Source organism: Amblyraja radiata, chromosome 1 (genome assembly GCF_010909765.2).
Source record: "Amblyraja radiata isolate CabotCenter1 chromosome 1, sAmbRad1.1.pri, whole genome shotgun sequence".
Lineage (NCBI taxonomy): Eukaryota > Metazoa > Chordata > Chondrichthyes > Rajiformes > Rajidae > Amblyraja > Amblyraja radiata.
The window spans coordinates 172970048-172988562 of NC_045956.1; the positions used below are offsets into that span (position 1 = coordinate 172970048).

At 43.8% G+C, this 18515-nt stretch overlaps 1 protein-coding gene across 2 annotated transcripts in view; it reads left to right on the plus strand.

Moving 5' to 3' along the window:
- Positions 1 to 18515, plus strand: part of ctnna2 (catenin alpha 2) — a 1182272-nt gene that overhangs the window by 1070493 nt on the left and 93264 nt on the right. For both annotated transcript variants that reach the window (XM_033035440.1, XM_033035446.1), the window contains exon 13: positions 16978 to 17129. In XM_033035440.1, coding sequence (XP_032891331.1) covers positions 16978 to 17129 — 152 coding nt within the window. The remainder of the gene's footprint in view (positions 1 to 16977; positions 17130 to 18515) is intronic.

The window sequence follows — 18515 nt, forward strand, 5'->3', positions numbered from 1 at the left end:
GCTCCAGGGGCAAAATTACCTCCAGCTATTTCTGTCATGCTGTTTGTGTGAGCAATTTTTGTCCTGTGCTTAGAGCATTTAGCAACTGTACATTTATTCAGGTGAAGTTGTTGCATAGAGAATGGAGCTGCATGTTGAGGCTGATATTGGCATGGCAGATCTGGTGCAGGTTTAAGTTTTATTAATTTAGTTTTGAGATACAACACGGAAACAGGCCCTTCAGACCACCGAATCCACGCCGACCAAAGATCACCCATGCACTAGCTCTATCCTACACACTAGTGATAATTTACAGAAGCCAATTAACCTATGTGATTGGAATGTGGGAGGAAACCAGAGCACTCAGGAAAACCCACACAGTCACAGGGATGTGTCGCAATGTGTAAACTTCATACAGACAGCACCTGTAGTGAGGATCAAACCCGGGACTCTGGCCCTGTAAGACAGCAACTCTACCGCAGCATCATTGTGCTGCGCGCAAAGGTACAAAACGTTAGTCCACTTTTAATATTCGTGACGGTGTAGAGGTTTCTGCCAGTTTCCACAGTTTAATACACAAAGAAAGTGCAAAAGCAGCTTTACCTCAGCAGAGTTGCAATTGACTGACATTAATATTGCAAATCTACTGTAGGGAAATAGCCACTCTTTTGATTGATGGATTTTAATGCCTTTTATTCAAAGAAAAATAAGTTTGTATCCGCAAGCTTGTAAAGCAATGTGAATTTATGGAATTCCCTGCCACAGAGGGCAGTGGAGACCAAGTCACTGGATGGATTTATGAGAGAGTTAGATAGAGCTCTAGGGGCTAGTGGAGTCAAGGGATATGGGGAGAAGGCAGGCACGGGTTATTGATAGGGGCCGATCAGCCATGATCGCAATGAATGGCGGTGCAGGCTCGACGGGCCGAATGGCCTCCTCCTGCACCTATTTTCTATGTTTCTAATACCACACCATTTATTTATAACCCACTCCAGTTTCTGTTCCAAGTTACAGAAACAGCAAGACATTAGATGGCATAAATTATTTAATGAATGTGAAGACTGTGCTATTTTTTGCAACAGGCAGTTGTTGGAGGGGCTGCTGTTGGAAAATTAATTGCCCATTCCATTAGTATGGAATAATAGTATTATAGAATCATAGTATATCATAAGCTTAGAAATAGGCCCCTGCAGCCACAGTCCATGCCCAACAGAATAGTTCATGTTCTTAATTTCTCTGAGTAGAATTAGGCCATTTGCACCCATCAAGTCTACTCCACTATTCAACCACCAGCCGTCCGTCACAATGAATTCCACAAATTCACCACCCACTAACTAAACAAATTCCACCTCATCTCCTTTCTAAAGATACATCCTTTAATTCTATGGCCTCTGGCCCTAGACTTTCCCACAATTCGGTACATTTCAATTAGGTCATTGAAACATAGAAACATAGAAAATAGGTGCAGGAGTAGGCCATTCGGCCCTTCGAGCCTGCACCGCCATTCAATATGATCATGGCTGATCATCCAACTCAGTATCCTGTACCTGCCTTCTCTCCATACCCCCTGATCCCTTTAGCCCCAAGGGCCACATCTAACTCCCTCTTAAATATAGCCAATGAACTGGCCTCAACTACCTTCTGTGGCAGAGAATTCCAGAGATTCACCACCCTCTGTGTGAAAAATGATTTCCTCATCTCGGTCCTAAAATATTTCCCCCTTATCCTTAAACTGTGACCCCTTGTTCTGGACTTCCCCAACATCGGGAACAATCTTCCTGCATCTAGCCTGTCCAACCCCTTAAGAATTTTGTAAGTTTCTATAAGATCCCTCCTCAATCTTCTAAATTCTAGCGAGTACAAGCCGAGTCTATCCAGTCTTTCTTCATACGAAAGTCCTGACATCCCAGGAATCAGTCTGGTGAACCTTCTCTGTACTCCCACTATGGCAAGAATGTCTTTCCTCAGATTAGGAGACCAAAACTGTACGCAATACTCCAGGTGTGGTCTCACCAAGACCCTGTACAACTGCAGTAGGACCTCCCTGCTCCTATACTCAAATCCTTTTGCTATGAATGCTAACATACCAGTCGCTTTCTTCACTGCCTGCTGCACCTGCATGCCTACTTTTAACGACTGATGTACCATGACACACAGGTCTCATTGCATCTCCCCTTTTCCTAATCGGCCACCATTCAGATAATAGTCTACTTTCCTGTTTTTGCCGCCAAAGTGGATAACCTCACATTTATCCACATTATATTGCATTTGCCATGCATTTGCCCACTCACCCAGCCTATCCAGGTCACCTTGCAGCCTCCTAACATCCTCCTCACAGCTAACACTGCCCCCCAGTTTTGTGTCATCCGCAAATTTGGAGATGTTGCATTAAATTCCCTCGTCCAAATCATTAATATATATTGTAAATAGCTGGGGTCCCAGCACTGAGCCTTGCGGTACCCCACTAGTCACTGCCTGCCATTGTGAAAAGGACCCGTTTACTGCTACTCTTTGCTTCCTGTCTGCCAGCCAGTTCTCTATCCACATCAATACTGAACCCGCAATACCGTGTGCTTTAAGTTTGTATACTAATCTCTTATGTGGGACCTTGTCGAAAGCCTTCTGAAAGTCCAGATATAACACATCCACTGGTTCTCCCTTATCCACTCTACTAGTTACATCCTCGAAAAATTCTATAAGATTCGTCAGACATGATTTACCTTTCATAAATCCATGCTGACTTTGTCCAATGATTTCACCACTTTCCAAATGTGCTACTATCCCATCTTTAATAACTGATTCTAGCAGTTTCCCCACTACCGATATTAGACTAACTGGTCTGTAATTCCCCATTTTCTCTCTCCCTCTGATTTTAAAAAGTGGGGTTACATTCGCTACCCTCCAATCCTCAGGAACTACTCCAGAATCTAAAGAGTTTTGAAAAATTATCACTAATGCATCCATTATTTCTGGGGCTACTTCCTTAAGTACTCTGGGATGCAGCCTATCTGGCTCTGGGGATTTATCGGACTTTAATCCCCCACATCCTTTTAAACTCCAGCGAGTAGAGGCCCACTGCATTAAACACTCATTATATGTTAACCCAATCATTCCTGGGATCATTCTCATAAACCTCCTTGGACCCTCTCCAACGCCAGCATATCCCTCCTCAGATATGGGGCCCAAATCTGCTCACAATACTCCAAGTGCAGTCTGACCAGTGCCTTATGAAGCCTCAGTTTTACATTCCTGCTTTTGCATTCTAGCCCTAATGCCTGTCCACACTATTCCCATGTGCCTGCATTGTACCAATACCACTATGGGCAGAACAGTGGTGCAGCTGGTAGAGCTGCTGCCTCACAGCGCCAATTCAATTCTAACCATGGGTCTTATCTGTGTGGAGTTTGCATATTTTCCGTGTGACCACGAGAGGTGCTTTGATTTCCTCCCACATCCCAAAGACGAGCAAGTTTGTAGGTTAATTGACCTCTGTCAAATTGTCCTTGGTGCATAGGGAATAGGTGAGAAAGTAGAAAGTAGACGATGTTTCAATCCCTGTAATAAGTCGGCACTCTTGCTAATTGCAGTGGGATTGGAGTGGTGAAAGTAGGGTAGGTACGTCATTGGGGTCATCAGGTGGGCACCCTCCTTCTTTGACGATTCATTGATAAACCCACAACATCTCCAGAGGGCTCAACTGTGATACCTGGCATCCCAGTTACACCCCCCTCAATTCCATACACTCCTGGCTTCATCTTGCAGCATCAACACCACACAAAAAATCACTGGCTGCCCACTGCCTTCCCTGAAGGACATCTTCAGCTCTCGCTGCCTTGGCAGGGCAGCCAACATCCTGAGGACCCTTCCCACCCTGGACACAACCTGTTCCACCTGCTGCCCTCTGGCAGACGGTACAGGTCTTTCAAAACTCGCACAAACAGACTCAGAGACAGCTTCTACCCCATAGCCATACGTGAACTTACCAATGCAAAATAAGAAATAACACTCACATTCAACTGAATGGTTCTACCTCAGCTGCTATTGTTAATTATCTGTAATTTTTTTTTTAATATGTATATATTTTTACCTTTTCTTATATATTTAAAATTGCTCTTGTGAATCGCACCGTGGGATTGACTTTTAAATTTCGTTGTACCATGTGCAATGACAATAAAGAGATTCATTCATTCATTCAATTGTTATCTCTCCTTTTGATCCAAATCCAATTGCTGCTTTTTTCTGCAGAATTTGATAATGCCTTGAATGCTTGTTGGAGGAAGTGACCCCTCACCCCCATTTTCTTTAATAGCCTGGTCATAGATGTAGCAACAAATCCCCTGCATCCTACTTCGACAGGGAAAATCTTGGTATTTCAGCCATTCTGGGCAGCTTCAGTTGCCAGTTCAGAGGACTTGTTCTTTTTCCTCTCATAAGCTTGTTCAACACCGTCTTCCCATGGAACTGTCAATTCCACAATGTATGCCAACTTGGCTGTTGTGGACCACAGGACCATGTTTGGCCAGAATGTCTAGGGAAAACACAAGCTTTTTTTCTGAATCCACTTCCATTTTCCAATCCTGAGCAGGCTGCAGAGTGCTTGCATCTTTTGATGTTATCTGGTGCTCTGGAGGTTGGCCTGCTGGTACAAATGTTGTGAAGTGGACATTTACTGCTGATGTTTGTGGGGGAGCATTTGTGATCTTACGCCTCTGTTCCAGGATTGATGCCAGCTGACAACTTGGTTATGCCGCCAAGTGTAATGCCTTTGTCCGAGGCTCATAGTGCATCCTGTTAAAATGTGCCTTAGTGATGCAGGTGCTTGGCAAAGGGAGCAAGCGGGGTTTTCTCCGAACCACTGCTTCAGGTTCTGGGGTGATGGTAGAACATTATATGTGGCTCTGATGCCAAAATTTAGCTGAGATCCTTCCATTTGTCAGATGTCACGCCAGCTGAGTTTCCTCTTTTCCAGGCTCCCCCAGTTAGTCCATTGGCCCTGCTTGGCCATTGAGACGGCCTTGGCGTGTCGCTCTGCCTCCTCCCGTCTTCTCACCTCCTCCACCACGAGCCGTCTCGTCTGCACTGATGTTGCCTTGTGCCATTGAGGAACTTTTGGGACGAGCCCGAGCCCGGCTCTCCTGTGTTGAACTTGGCCAAACACATCCCGGAAATGAAAAGCGGTCTTAGCACTCTGAACGGCTTCAGATGGGGTCCATTTCCTCCCCATTGCCACATTGGGGGCCGCTGTTCAAATAACAGTATCTTTAGATTCAGTAAGGGTCATGACCAACCTCGATTTAGTGCATTTGAACTCTTCCACAAGTCCTGCAATGAGTAATTCCAATTTGCCACTCCCATACAGTCCGACAGCACTTACGTGTCGTGGTAGTCCAAGCCACAGTTTCACATGTTTGCTGATCATTATTTCCAGCTTTTCCACTTTCTTGATGGGGATTTCATGCATAGATAAAGGCTACATGATTCTTGGTAGCATGTCAAATTGGAAGCACCACAGCTTGATTTTTCCTGGTAGAAAGTTCTTGTTGATGCAAGCTATGTGCGTGATGGCATCCTTTTTGAGTTGTTCAAACTGCTCGGTGTCTTTGAGCTTTGCATCATACCATCGGCCCAAACTCTTCACTGGCATTTCTGAAACAGTTGGAACAGGTATTCCGTCAATATGAAATCTTTGATCCTTGACTTGACCTTTGACAATGGAGATGCTTCTGCACTTGCTGGGTTTAATCTTCATCCTTGCCCATGTGATGTTTTGATGAAGTTTTTCCAGAAGTCTCTTGGTGCAGGGGATAGTTGTTGTTAGTGTAGTTATATCATCCATATAGGCTTGTATAGGTGGCAATCGCTGACCATATTGTAGCCGTTTTCCCTCCACAACCCATTTTGATGCTCTGATAATGAGCTCCATTGCCATAGTGAAGGCCAATGGGGAGATGGTACATCCCACCATGATGCCTACTTCCAGTAGTTGCCACGCTGTGGTAAAGTCTGATGTTGTGAGACAAAATTGCAGATCCTGGAAGCAGTTGTTTACTAGATTTGTTATTATTGCAGTCCCTGAAAGAATTCAAAAGCAGTCCACAGTAGCGAATGAGGAACTGATCCATAGGCGTTGGCCAGGTCAAGGAACAAGACATGCAGACTCTTTCATTCTTTCTTAGCAGTCTGGATTTGATCCCATATGATGCTGGTATGTTCAAGGCATCCCGAGAAGCCTGCAAAGCCAGCCTTTTGGATTGACGTATCAACAAAAAGGTTTTGTTTCAGATACTTTGTAAGTCTTTTCGCCACCACACTGATAAATATCTTGCCCTCTATGTTAGGAAACATAGAAACATAGAAAATAGGTGCAGGAGTAGGCCATTCGGCCCTTCGAGCCTGCACCGCCATTAAATATGATCATGGCTGATCATCCAACTCAGTATCCCGTACCTGCCTTCTCCCCATACCCCCTGATCCCCTTAGCCACAAGGGCCACGTCTAACTCCCTCTTAAACATACCATTCGCTTTCTTCACTGCCTGCTGCACCTGCATGTAATCATCTAATCTGAGGAAAGCCATTCTTGCCACAGAGGGAGTACAGCGAAGGTTCACTAGACTGATTCCTGGGATGGCAGGACTTTCATACGAAGAAAGACTGGATAGACTCGGCTTGTACTCGCTAGAATTTGGAAGATTGAGGGGGGATCTTATAGAAACTTACAAAATTCTTAAGGTGTTGGACGGGCTAGATGCAGGAAGATTGTTGCCGATGTTGGGGAAGTCCAGATCAAGGGGTCACAGTTTAAGGATAAGGGGGAAGTCTTTTAGGACCGAGATGAGAATTTTTTTTTTCAAACAGAAAGTGGTGAATCTGTGGAATTCTCTGACACAGAAAGTAGTTGAGGCCAGTTCATTGCCTCTATTTAAGAGGGAGTTAGATGTGGCCCTTGTGGCTAAAGGGATAAGGGGGTATGGAGGGAAGGCAGGTACAGGATACTGATTTGGATGATCAGCCGTGATCATATTGAATGGCGGTGCAGGCTTGAAGGGCCGAATGGCCTACTCCCGCACCTATTTTCTATGTTTCTCTGCTTTTGCATTTGTCAAATAGTTTAATGTGCTTGACGGTGGAAGAACTTAGGATGTGATAACAAGCCTCATACTACTGCTTTCATGCAGATTGGATTTCTTGACAAGAGGAAACAATGAAATGCCAATCATTACAATAAAAAGTGGATTAAATTGAGTTAATGATGAGGATTTATCAAGGATAAGAGAAATTTGTTCTTTTGGTAATTGTTGAGGTGAAAGTTGATTGTGAGGGATAAAACATTATTGTAATTCATCTCAGCAGGTGGTTGTGGATTAGGCTTGGAACAAAACAGCGATGCTGCTGCAAATGAGCTGGGGAAACTTCAACCTCAGGAAATAAAGCTTCTATTTAGTCGACAGGAATTTTGCTTTTTTGTCTACTTTACATTTCAACTATATTCAATTAAACCTTCTCTATGATTCACAAACTGGTTCGGGAAGCTCTTACCACGAGCTAAGATTTGGCTTCGCATAGAATAAAATTGATGGGTGGTGAACATTACAGTTCAGTTTAGTTTATTGTCACGTGTGCCGAGGTACAGTGAAACGCTTTAGTTGCGTGCTAACCAGCTGGCGGAAAGACAATACATCATTACAATTGATCCATTTACTGTGTATTGATACATGATGGGGGAATAACATTTAGTACAAAGTAAAGCCAGCAAAGTCCAATCAAGGATCGTCCGAGGGTCATCAAAGAGGTAGATAGTAGCTCAGCACTGCTCTCTGGTTGTGTGCTCTGGGCATAAATAATACAGAGATCATAGAAAGGTTGCAACACAGGAACAGGATCTTCAGCCCATAATGTATGTGCTACACATGATGCCAAGATAGACTGATCTCAGAAATCTACAAAATGCTCGTGTAAATTAGTGGGTCAGGCAGGATCTTTGGAGAACATGGATAGGTAACGTTTTGGGTTGGGATCCTTCTTCAGACTGATTGCAGGGGAGGGGCGAGAAAAAAGGCTGGAAGAGAGGAGGAGCAGGCCAAAGCATGGCCGGTAATACGTGAACACAAGCAAGGGTTGTTTTTAGGCAAATTGTGGGAGAAAGGGCAGAGATGAAAAAAAAACCAAGTGTGAGCAAAATAGATACAGAGTAAAAACGGCAGGCTAGAGAAGAGTCCCGACCCAAAACATCACCCATCCTTTTACTCCAGAGATGCTGCCTGACCCATTGAGTTACTCCAGCACTGTGGGTCTATCTTCGGATAAAGTGTTGCAAATTGTGACGCTCGAGGATAGGAAAGGTGCCAATTGTGATGCGGGAGGAAGGAACGAAGGTGGAGGGGGAGGGGGAGGGGGAGGGGAGAAACCAGTGCAAGGTCAGTCAGGGTTCAGGGGAGAGAAGTAAGGGTGGGGTGGGGAAGAATGAGTGGGGGGTGTTGGGTGGGGAAGAATGAGTGGGGGATAAAGTGGAGGAGGAATCTGATCTCATCGACCAGAACAAGATACATTGTTCTCCATTCCCTGCATATCCATGTCCCTATCTAAAAGTATCTTAAACAGCATTGGCAGTGCGTTCCAAGCGTTGATCCTCATCTGTGCAAGAGTCCTGCCCCGCATATTTCCATTAACCTTGCCCATCACCATAAAGTTTAGAGGGATGCACTATTTCTGAGATTGGAAGGATTGGCTGAAGAGTCTTCCTTCCATCCTATGGGCCTGCATCTTCCCCTTTGCTTTATCCGTTGTACTTGAGTTTGACTTGATTGTATTTATGTTATAGAATCATGGAGTCATAGAGTGACACAGTGTGGAAACAGGCACTTTGGCAGAACTTGCCCACACCGGCCAACATGTCCCAGCTACACTAGTCCTACCTGCCTGCGTCTGGCCCTTACCCCTCCATAACCTGTCCTATCCATGTACCTGTCCAACTGTTTCCTAAACGAAGGGATAATCCCAGCCTCAACTACCTCCTCTGACAGCTTGGTCCATAGACCCACAACCCTTTGTGAGAAACAATTGCCCCTCAGATTCCTATTACATCTTTCCCCTTCACCTTGAACCCATTTAAGGATAAGGGGGAAGTCGTTTAGGACCGAGATGAGAAACATTTTTTTCACCCAGAGAGTGGTGAATCTGTGGAATTCTCACAGAAGGTAGTTGAGGCCAGTTCATTGGCTATATTTGAGGGAGTTAGATGTGGTTCTTGTGGCTAAAGGGATCAGGGGGTATGGAGAGAAGGCTGGTACAGGATACTGAGTTGGATGATCAGCCATGATCATATTAAATGGCGGTGCAGGCTCGAAGGAACCGAATGGCCTACTTCTGCACCTATTTTCTATGTTTCTATCTGGCCCGAGATTCCCCTACTCTGGGCAAGAGCCTCTATGCATCTGCCCAATCCGTTCCTCTCATGATTATTCTATAGGATCACCACTCATTCTCCTGTGCTCCAAGGAATAGAGACCCAGTCTACTCAACCTCTCCCTATAGCTCACACCCTCTAGTCCTGGCAACATCCTTGTAAATCTTTTCTGAACCCTTTCAAGCTTGACGATAACTTTCCTATATCATGGTGCCTTTGACTGAACACAATATTCTATATGCGGTCTCACCGATGTCTTGTACAAATGCAACATGACCTTCTAACTTCTATACTCATTACTCTGACTGATGATGGCCAATGACCACCTTATCTACCTGCGACTCGACCTTCAAGGAACCATGCACCTGTACTCCTAGATCCCTCTGCCCCACAACACTCTCCAGAGGCCTACCATTTACTGTGTGGACCTGCCCTTGTTAGACGTCCCAAAATGCAACGCCTCATACTTCTCTGCAGTGGCGGACTGGCCAGGGTGTCAGCTTGCCCGATGGCAAGTGGGCCCCTGATGAAGTGGGCCCCCTATATCAAGTTGGCCCCTGATGAAGTGGGCCCCCTTTGTCTCCTGGCAACCAATATTTTTAGACCCAGTCCGCAACTGCTTCTCTGTATTAAATTCCATCAATCATTCCTCCGCCCACCTGGCCAATCGATCCAGATCCTGCTGCAATCATTCACAACCATCTTCACTATCTGCAAATCCACCCACTTTTGTATGGTATGGTACATACCATGTATGGTACATCTGATCTGTTTGGACAGCAAAGCTTTTCACTGTGCCTCGTACATTTGACAATAATACATCTGACTCCTAAACCAAACATTTCCAAAGCATTAGCTGAGTTTGATAGGTGTTTTAAACTGCAAAGAGCAAAGAGACTGCAAAGGGGGGCACGGTGGTGCAGCAGTAGAGTTGCTGCCTTACAGCGCCGGAGACACGGGTTTGATCCTGACTATGGGTACTGTGTACGGAGTTTGTATGGAGTTTGTATGATCTCCTCGTGACCTGCGTGGGTTTTCTCCGAGGTCTTCAGTTTCCTCCCACACTCCAAAGACGTACAGGTTTGTAGGTTAATTGGCTTGGTGTAAATGTAAATTGGTATGCTTAATACACTTGGTATAAAAGTTTAATAAGTGTAAAGCGTGTATAGGATAGTGTTAGTGTGCGGGGACTGGTGGTCGACTCAATGGGGCTAAGTTGCCTGTTTCCGCGCTGTATCTCTAAACTAAACTAAACTGAACTAAGATGTGGAAAATCTGGAAGGAAATGTACAGCAGATTCCAATTGTTATATGGCCTATGTCTGCTTCTACGTTGTTTCTGTTGATAGAATGAAGAATTAGTTTAGTTTAGTTTTAGTGTAAAGATACAATGCAGAAACTGGCCCTTCGGCCGACCATGTCTGTGCCGACCAGCGATCCGCACACTCTTGCACTATCCTACACACACCAGGGACAATTTACAATTATACAAAGCCAACTTACCTGCAGACCTGTACGCCTCTGGAGTGTGGGAGGAAGCCAGAGCTCCTGGAGACAACCCACAGAGTTCACGGGGAGAACGTACAAACTCTGCACAGACAAGCACCCGTGGTCAGGATCGAACCCGGGTCTCTGGTGCTGTAAGACAGCCACTCTACCGCTGGGCCAATTATATGACCAAAAACGGTAATATAAATGATGGCATTATACTGAGATAATGAAGAGGCTCCCTCATGTGTACATTGTAATGCGTGCCAAACTTTGCAGTACAATTGACCACAGGAAAATAATTTCTCTCCAGATATATAGTCAAGGTTCAACGCATCATTAGATGCACCTTCTCAAAAGACGAAATATCAGTGACCTAGTTCTGAGCAATACCTTTGTCATGTACCAGCAGATTTCCCCTTGCATTAATTATGTATAGTTGGAATCTAGAGCACAGATCCATTTGGCTACAGAGACTGAGTAATGCGTGATTTTAAGGGCATCTTTCAGGCTGTTCTCCAGGGGAACTGATTAACTGATAATATGAATTTTTAAGAACTACTGAAAGATAAGAGCACTGGTAGGACATCGGTGAAGAACTTTTTCCTGGAAAAAAAGGCAGAGAGAAAATAAAACAGAAATCAGGTGCACACAAAATAAACCTGTTGGATAAGTGATCAGAGCAGAATTAGGCCATTCGGCTCATCAAGTCTACTATTGAAAGGAAGGTCAGGAGATGTATACGGAGTGCATGAGAAGGAAGGGCAAGGAACGGCTGAATGAAAGCACTCAATTTAAGGTCAACCTAGAATGGTTAAATAATTATTTTAGTATTTAGAAGTTTAGTTTAAAATACAATGAGCCAAATGAAAATAAATGTAAAACTCATTTATACATTGCATGCGTTGGTAACATAACAAAGAAACAGCTGGGCGATGCACCTTCAATAGGTAAATCATTATTCAGAAAATGTTTAATTCTTTCATCTTGTACCTGCTTTATATTCAAGAATACCATCATTTTTTTGCTCAAATATTCCTTTGTGCAACACCCCAATTTTGCTGGCCATCACTGCCAAATCCATCAACAAATATATACAATTATGAGAGGCATAGATAGGGTATATAGTCAGAACCTTTATTTCCCATGATAGAAATATCAAACACAAGAGGGCGTTGCTTTAAGGTGAAAGGGGCAAAGTTTAAAAGAGATGTGCGGGACACATTTTTTTACACAGAGGGTGCTGAATGCCTGGGACGATCTGCCAGGAGTGGTGACTGAGGGAGATACCATAATGGGATTTAAGGGCCTGTCCCATTTGGGCGACCTAATCCTCGAGTTCTGGCGTGTTTGCCCTCGACTCATACTCGCAGCTTGGTCGACACGAGGTCGTAGGAGGTCTTCGTAACTCTCCTTCATGCTCGAGAGTGGTCTCTGTGTACTCGAGGCCTCAGCTAGGTTGCGGCGTTTTTTTCAACGTTAAAAAACGCCAAGGAAAAAATCGATACTTTTTTTACACGTAGGTTTAGTCGTAGTAGGTCGTAGTAGGTCATATTAGGTTGGCATGTTAGTCGTAGGTAATCGAGGGTAATCGAAGGTAGTCGAAGGTAATCGTAGATGGTCTTCATCATAGTCGAAGGGAGGTCGAAGGAGATTGAAGGAGGTTGTCTTCACTCTCCACTATTCGGTGTCCAATTTTCCCGAAGTTAGTCGTAGCTAGTCGTAGCTAATCATCAACATAGTCGAAGGAGGTCTTCTACATAGTCGAAGGAGGTCTACAACATGTCATTTTTTCAAACTCTCCTAAACTCTTCTAGACTCGCCAATTAGGTCGCCCAAGTGGGACAGCCCCTTGAAGAGAGTTTTGGATAGGCACATGGATCTGCAGGGAATGGAAGGATATGGATTAAGTGGTGAATCTGTGAAACTCATTGCCACAGAGGGCTAAGGAGGCCAAGTCAATGGATATTATTTAAGGCATAGATTGACAGATTCTTGATTAGTAAGGATATCAGGGGTTATGGGGTGGAGGCAGGAGAATGGAATTGAAAAGGAAAGATAATATCGGCCATAATTGAATGGTGGAGTAGACTTGATGGGTCGTATGGCCTAATTCTGCTCCGAGAATTTATGAACATGAGCTTATGAAGTGCAAGCAGATAAGATTTGGCCTTGACATTATGCTCAGCGCAAACATTGTGGGCTGAAGGGCTATTCTTATGCCGTACTGTTCTATGTTCTATGACTATATTTTAAAATCCTCATCCTACTTCTTAATTCCCTCGATGGTCAACCTCCTGAAGACAGACAGCAGGCAAAACTGCAACTGTTAGAATTTGAAACACAACACAAACAGAAATACTGGAAGTCAAGCAGCATCTGTGGAAAGTAGAAGTTCAACAACCTGAATTATTCATTGAATTCTTCCAGCATTTCTGTTTAGACAACTTTTCAAATATTTGTGCTCCTCTCATCCTGGTCATGTGCATCCTATGCATACCCAATTTTAATTCATTGCAGTCCCTTGCTCTAAGTTTCAGAATTGCTCACAATTTTAGCTGTCTCTCCTCTAAGTACTTTTCCAGTCTTTCTGCATTCATTTTTCAGAGCCTGGGCGCTGCTTGCAAATCCAGTATTTCTTGCCATCCATAATTGTCCTGGAGAAGGCAGTGATGAGCTTCCTTCTTGAACTGCTGGAGGCCTTATGCCAAAGGTACTCACACAGGTTGGATTTATTGGCTCGGCAGTTCCAACAAATTGGATAAATCCAGAATTCCAGGAATAAAGACTGAGAAATTATTGGCTTGTCTTAATACTCATTTAGAAAAGGAAATAAGAATCAAAGAGTATAACAGCATGGAAACAGGCCCTTCTGCCCAACCTGTTCGCGCCGACCATCATGCCCCATTTCCAGTAGTCCCACCTGCCTGCACATGGCCCATAAACATTTAAACTTGGCTTATCCATGTACCTGCCCATATGTCACATAATACCTGCCTCAACTACGTCCTCGTTCCATCTTTTGTGTAAAAAACTTACCAGTCACGTTCCTATTAAAGGTACACAAAAAAGCTGGAGAAACTCAGCGGGTGCAGCAGCATCTATGGAGTGAAGGAAATAGGCAACGTTCCGGGCCGAAACGTTGCCTATTTCCTTCGCTCCATAGATGCTGCTGTACCCGCTGAGTTTCTCTAGCTTTTTTGTGTACCTTCGATTTTCCAGCATCTGCAGTTCCTTCTTAAAAATGTTCCTATTAAATCTTTCTCCCCTCACCTTCAAACTCTTGTTCTCAATTCCCCAATCTGGGCAAAAGGCTGTGCACTTACTTGATCTATTCCTCTGATGATCTTGTACACCTCTATATGATAGATCAGCCATGATTGAATGGCCTAATTCTGCTCCTATAACATGAACTTATGAGAGGCTTGGTCTTTTATCAATGGCTGAGGGGTGACCTTATAAAAGTATATAAAATTACGAAGGGCATAGATAAAGTGAATAGCCATAGTCTCTTTCGCAGGGTAGAGGAGTCTAAAGCTAGCACAGCTTTAAGGTTAGAGGGCATAGATTTAGAAGGTTTGGAGGGATATGGGCCAGGCACAGGCAAGTGTGTTTAGCTTGGTTAGGCAACCTGGTCAGTATGAATGATATGGGCCGAAGAGCCTGCTTCCATCCTTATCGCCCTATGAAGTCATGACTATATTAATTTATCGATCCTGGGAACGAGACTAGGTTAAATTTATTTTCATCGGTAGACCTGGGACCAGCAAGCAGCGAGTCGCCTGGCTTTGGTACCATCTTGAAGGGTTCACCACCTCCCCTGGCAGCATGTTTAAACCACAGTTGCATGTAAATTGGATTATATTTCCAACTGTTCAGAACATAATGGTATGTTAGCATTCATAGCAAAAGAATTTTAGTATAAGAGCAGGGAGGTTCTACTGCAGTTGTACAGGGTCTTGGTGAGACCACACCTGGAGTATTGCGTACAGTTTTGGTCTCCTAATCTGAGGAAAGACATTCTTGCCATAGAGTGAGTACAGAGAAGGTTCACCAGACTGATTCCTGGGATGTCAGGACTGTCATATTAAGAAAGACTGGATAGACTCGGTTTGTACTCGCTAGAATTTAGAAGATTGAGGGCGGATCTTATAGAAACTTACAAAATTCTTTAGGGGTTGGACAGGCTAGATGCAGCAAGATTGTTCCCGATGTTGGGGAAGTCCAGAACAAGGGGTCACAGTTTAAGGATAAGGTCCTTTAGGACCTTCGCTGTACTCCCTCTGTGGCAAGAATGGCTTTCCTCAGATTAGATGATTACATGCAGGTGCAGCAGGCAGTGAAGAAAGCGAATGGTATGTTAACATTCATAGCAAAAGGATTTGAGTATAGGAGCAGGGAGGTTCTACTGCAGTTGTACAGGGTCTTGGTGAGACCACACCTGGAGTATTGCGTACAGTTTTGGTCTCCTAATCTGAGGAAAGACATTCTTGCCATAGAGGGAGTACAAAGAAGGTTCACCAGACTGATTCCTGGGATGGTAGGACTTTCATATGAAGAAAGACTGGATAGACTCGGCTTGTACACGTTAGAATTTAGAAGATTGAGGGGGGATCTTATAGAAACTTACAAAATTCTTAAGGGGTTGGACAGGCTAGATGCAGGAAGATTGTTCCCGATGTTGGGGAAGTCCAGAACTAGGGGTCACAGTTTAAGGATAAGAGGGAAGTCTTTTAGGACCGAAATGAGAAAATCATTTTTTACACAGAGAGTGGTGAATCTGTGGAATTCTCTGCCACAGAAGGCAGTTGAGGCCAGTATTGGCTATATTTAAGAGGGAGTTAGATGTGGCCCTTGTGGCTAAAGGGATCAGGGGGTATGGAGAGAAGGCAGGGATGGGATACTGAGTTGGATGATCAGCCATGATCATATCGAATGGCGGTGCAGGCTCGAAGGGCCGAATGGCCTCCTCCTGCACCTATTGTCTATGTTTCTATAATGACTTCACTGATCAATTACCAATTCATCCTCTTTTTCTGTCATTTTGAGTTGGTCGTTAGCACTGTGAAGTGTCTCCTGCTCTTCCTTAAATTCTAAGATCTTTTGTTTACCCCAATAACCCAGTGACTTCAGGGCTAATCCAAAGGATTGTATTTCTGACACCTTTGGCACGGTGTATTGGAATTTGAGCCAAGTCGAAGTCAGTGTTTGAGGTGGAGGGGGGGAGAGGAGAATTGGAAATTGCAAGGCCCTCTGGAAAGATCAAGTGATTGATACTGAGATCATCTGTAAATATTAAATCAATATTATGAGCAAATGGAAATATGCTATGTAAATCCAGAACATTTTTTTTTTTGGTACAATTTCATGTAAAGTAATCACAGCACAGAGAATAAATTAACACTCTATTTACATTCTGTTACAGTTTAATTTAAAAGATTTGTTAATAATACATTGATGAGTTGCAACACCAAGAATCATTTGTTATTCCACGTCATGCCTTGTATCTGAAGCAGAGATCTGAGTCACGTATCGATGTTCTCCAGAGATGCTGCCTGACCCGCTGAGATACTTCAGCATTTTGTGTCTTTCTATGGTATAAACCAGCATCAGCAGGTTATTACGTTTTTATAACTGTGTCTTATGACCTTGATGAATGTTTCAAAATGATTTACAGTCAATGATCATATATGATCATAAGGTCATAAGTGATAGCACCAGAATGAGGCCATTCAGCTAATCAAGTCTACTCCACCATTCAATCATGGCTGATCTATCTTTCCCTCTCAATCCCATTCTCCCGCCTTCTCCCCATAACCTCCGACACGCATACCAGTCAAAAATCTTCTCAATCTTTGCCTTAAAACTGCAATTTTACTTATTTTCTCATCCTCTTTAGCCAGTAATGCTAAGGTAATTTTATACTACTTAGCAGAGCTTCAGCGGAATTAATCAGAGTCCAATCTACAGTGTATTCTGTCTCAATAAGACAAGCCTGGGTACACTTCATAAAGAGTGTTCAGGCCTTAAGGCATAGTGGAAGAATGGATAAAGAAAATCTCTAATTCGTTATTTGTGTGTGTTTTTTTTTCCCTTGCCCATCCAGTCATGCCTCGTTTTGCTGAACAAGTGGAAGTCGCAATTGAAGCGTTGAGTGCAACTCCCCCACAAGCCTTCGAGGAGAATGAGTTCATAGATGCTTCACGCTTAGTTTACGATGGAGTACGCGACATCAGGAAAGCAGTGCTGATGATAAGGGTATGTTTGCCAATTCTTTACTTGGATTTACAGACCTGGGTGGCAGTGCTCACTGCTAAAATAGTTTGACGTCTAAAGGTTGCTAAATCTGAAGCACGGGGACTGATTTACTTAATGTTTTTGGTAAAGGCAGCAATCATGATCTTGGATGAAGTAGCCAAAGAAATAAAAATAATTCTCATCCATTGATTGTTGCCAAGTGTTCATCTGCCCTCTGCTTGGATGTGGGTCGGTCATTACATTATCCAGGTGAGCTAGAGAAGGACAATGAATTTAGGCATTGGAACGAGGCATTTGAATGTTCAGAAGCTGATGCAGAAATGGGATGTTTGCACAGAAGGAGACTACAATATAACCTTCCCAAAGTTAATTGTGGGCGGCTAAGGTGGCGCAGCAGTAGAGTTGCTGCCTTACAGCGCCAGAGATCCGGGTTCGATCGTGACTACAGGCGTTGTCTGTATGGAGTTTGTACCTTCTCCCCATGACCGCGTAGGTTTTCTCGTGATCTTCGGTTTCCTCCCACACTTCGATCAAATTACAGGTTTGTAGTTTAATTGGCTTGGTGTATGTGCGGGAATTGCTGGCCGGTGTGTACTTGGTGGGCCGAAGGGCCTGTTTCTGTGCTGTACTAAACTAAACAGCTAGCATGTTCAACTTAGTCATATATTTCACGATAAAAAGATTAGTGTGGATTTTTTGCTGCATTTTATTTGTTATCAGTATAATGTGCATGAATGATTGTGGAATATTGAAAGGGAATTGAATTCAGTAAAACTCAAGCTTCTGTGATTTTTTTTTCTGGTCATCTTCATTTGGTTTAAATTAATTTGGTTTATATAATCCAGAATCCAGAAATCCAGAAATATAATCCAGAAATGAGATGAGTATGACTGTTCTTTGTATTAAATCTGAGTCTGAGTCTAAAGAGTCTGAAGAAGGGTCTCGACCCGAAACGTCACCCAACCCTTCTCTCCAGAGATGCTGCGGGTCCCGCTGAGTTACTCCAGCATTTTGTGTCTACCTTTGATTTAAACCAGCATCTGCAATTCTCTCCTACACATGCTGCCTTACAGTGCCAGGGACCCGGGTTTGATCCTGACTCAGTTCTGTTTAGTTTATTGTCACGTGTACCGAGGTACAGTGAACGTCACTGTGCTGCCTCGAAGGTGCCTTGAACTCAGTGGGAATCAAGAGGAAATCTCTCCACTGGCTGCAGTCGCAACTCACATCAGGCTTCTGGTTGTTGGAAATCAATTATCTAAAAACCAGGACATCATTACAGCAGTTCCTCAAGGTGGTGTTGTAGGCTCAACCATCCTCAGCTACTTCATCAATGACCTTATTTTAATTATAAGGTCAGATTTAATGAGGTTCACTGTTGATTGC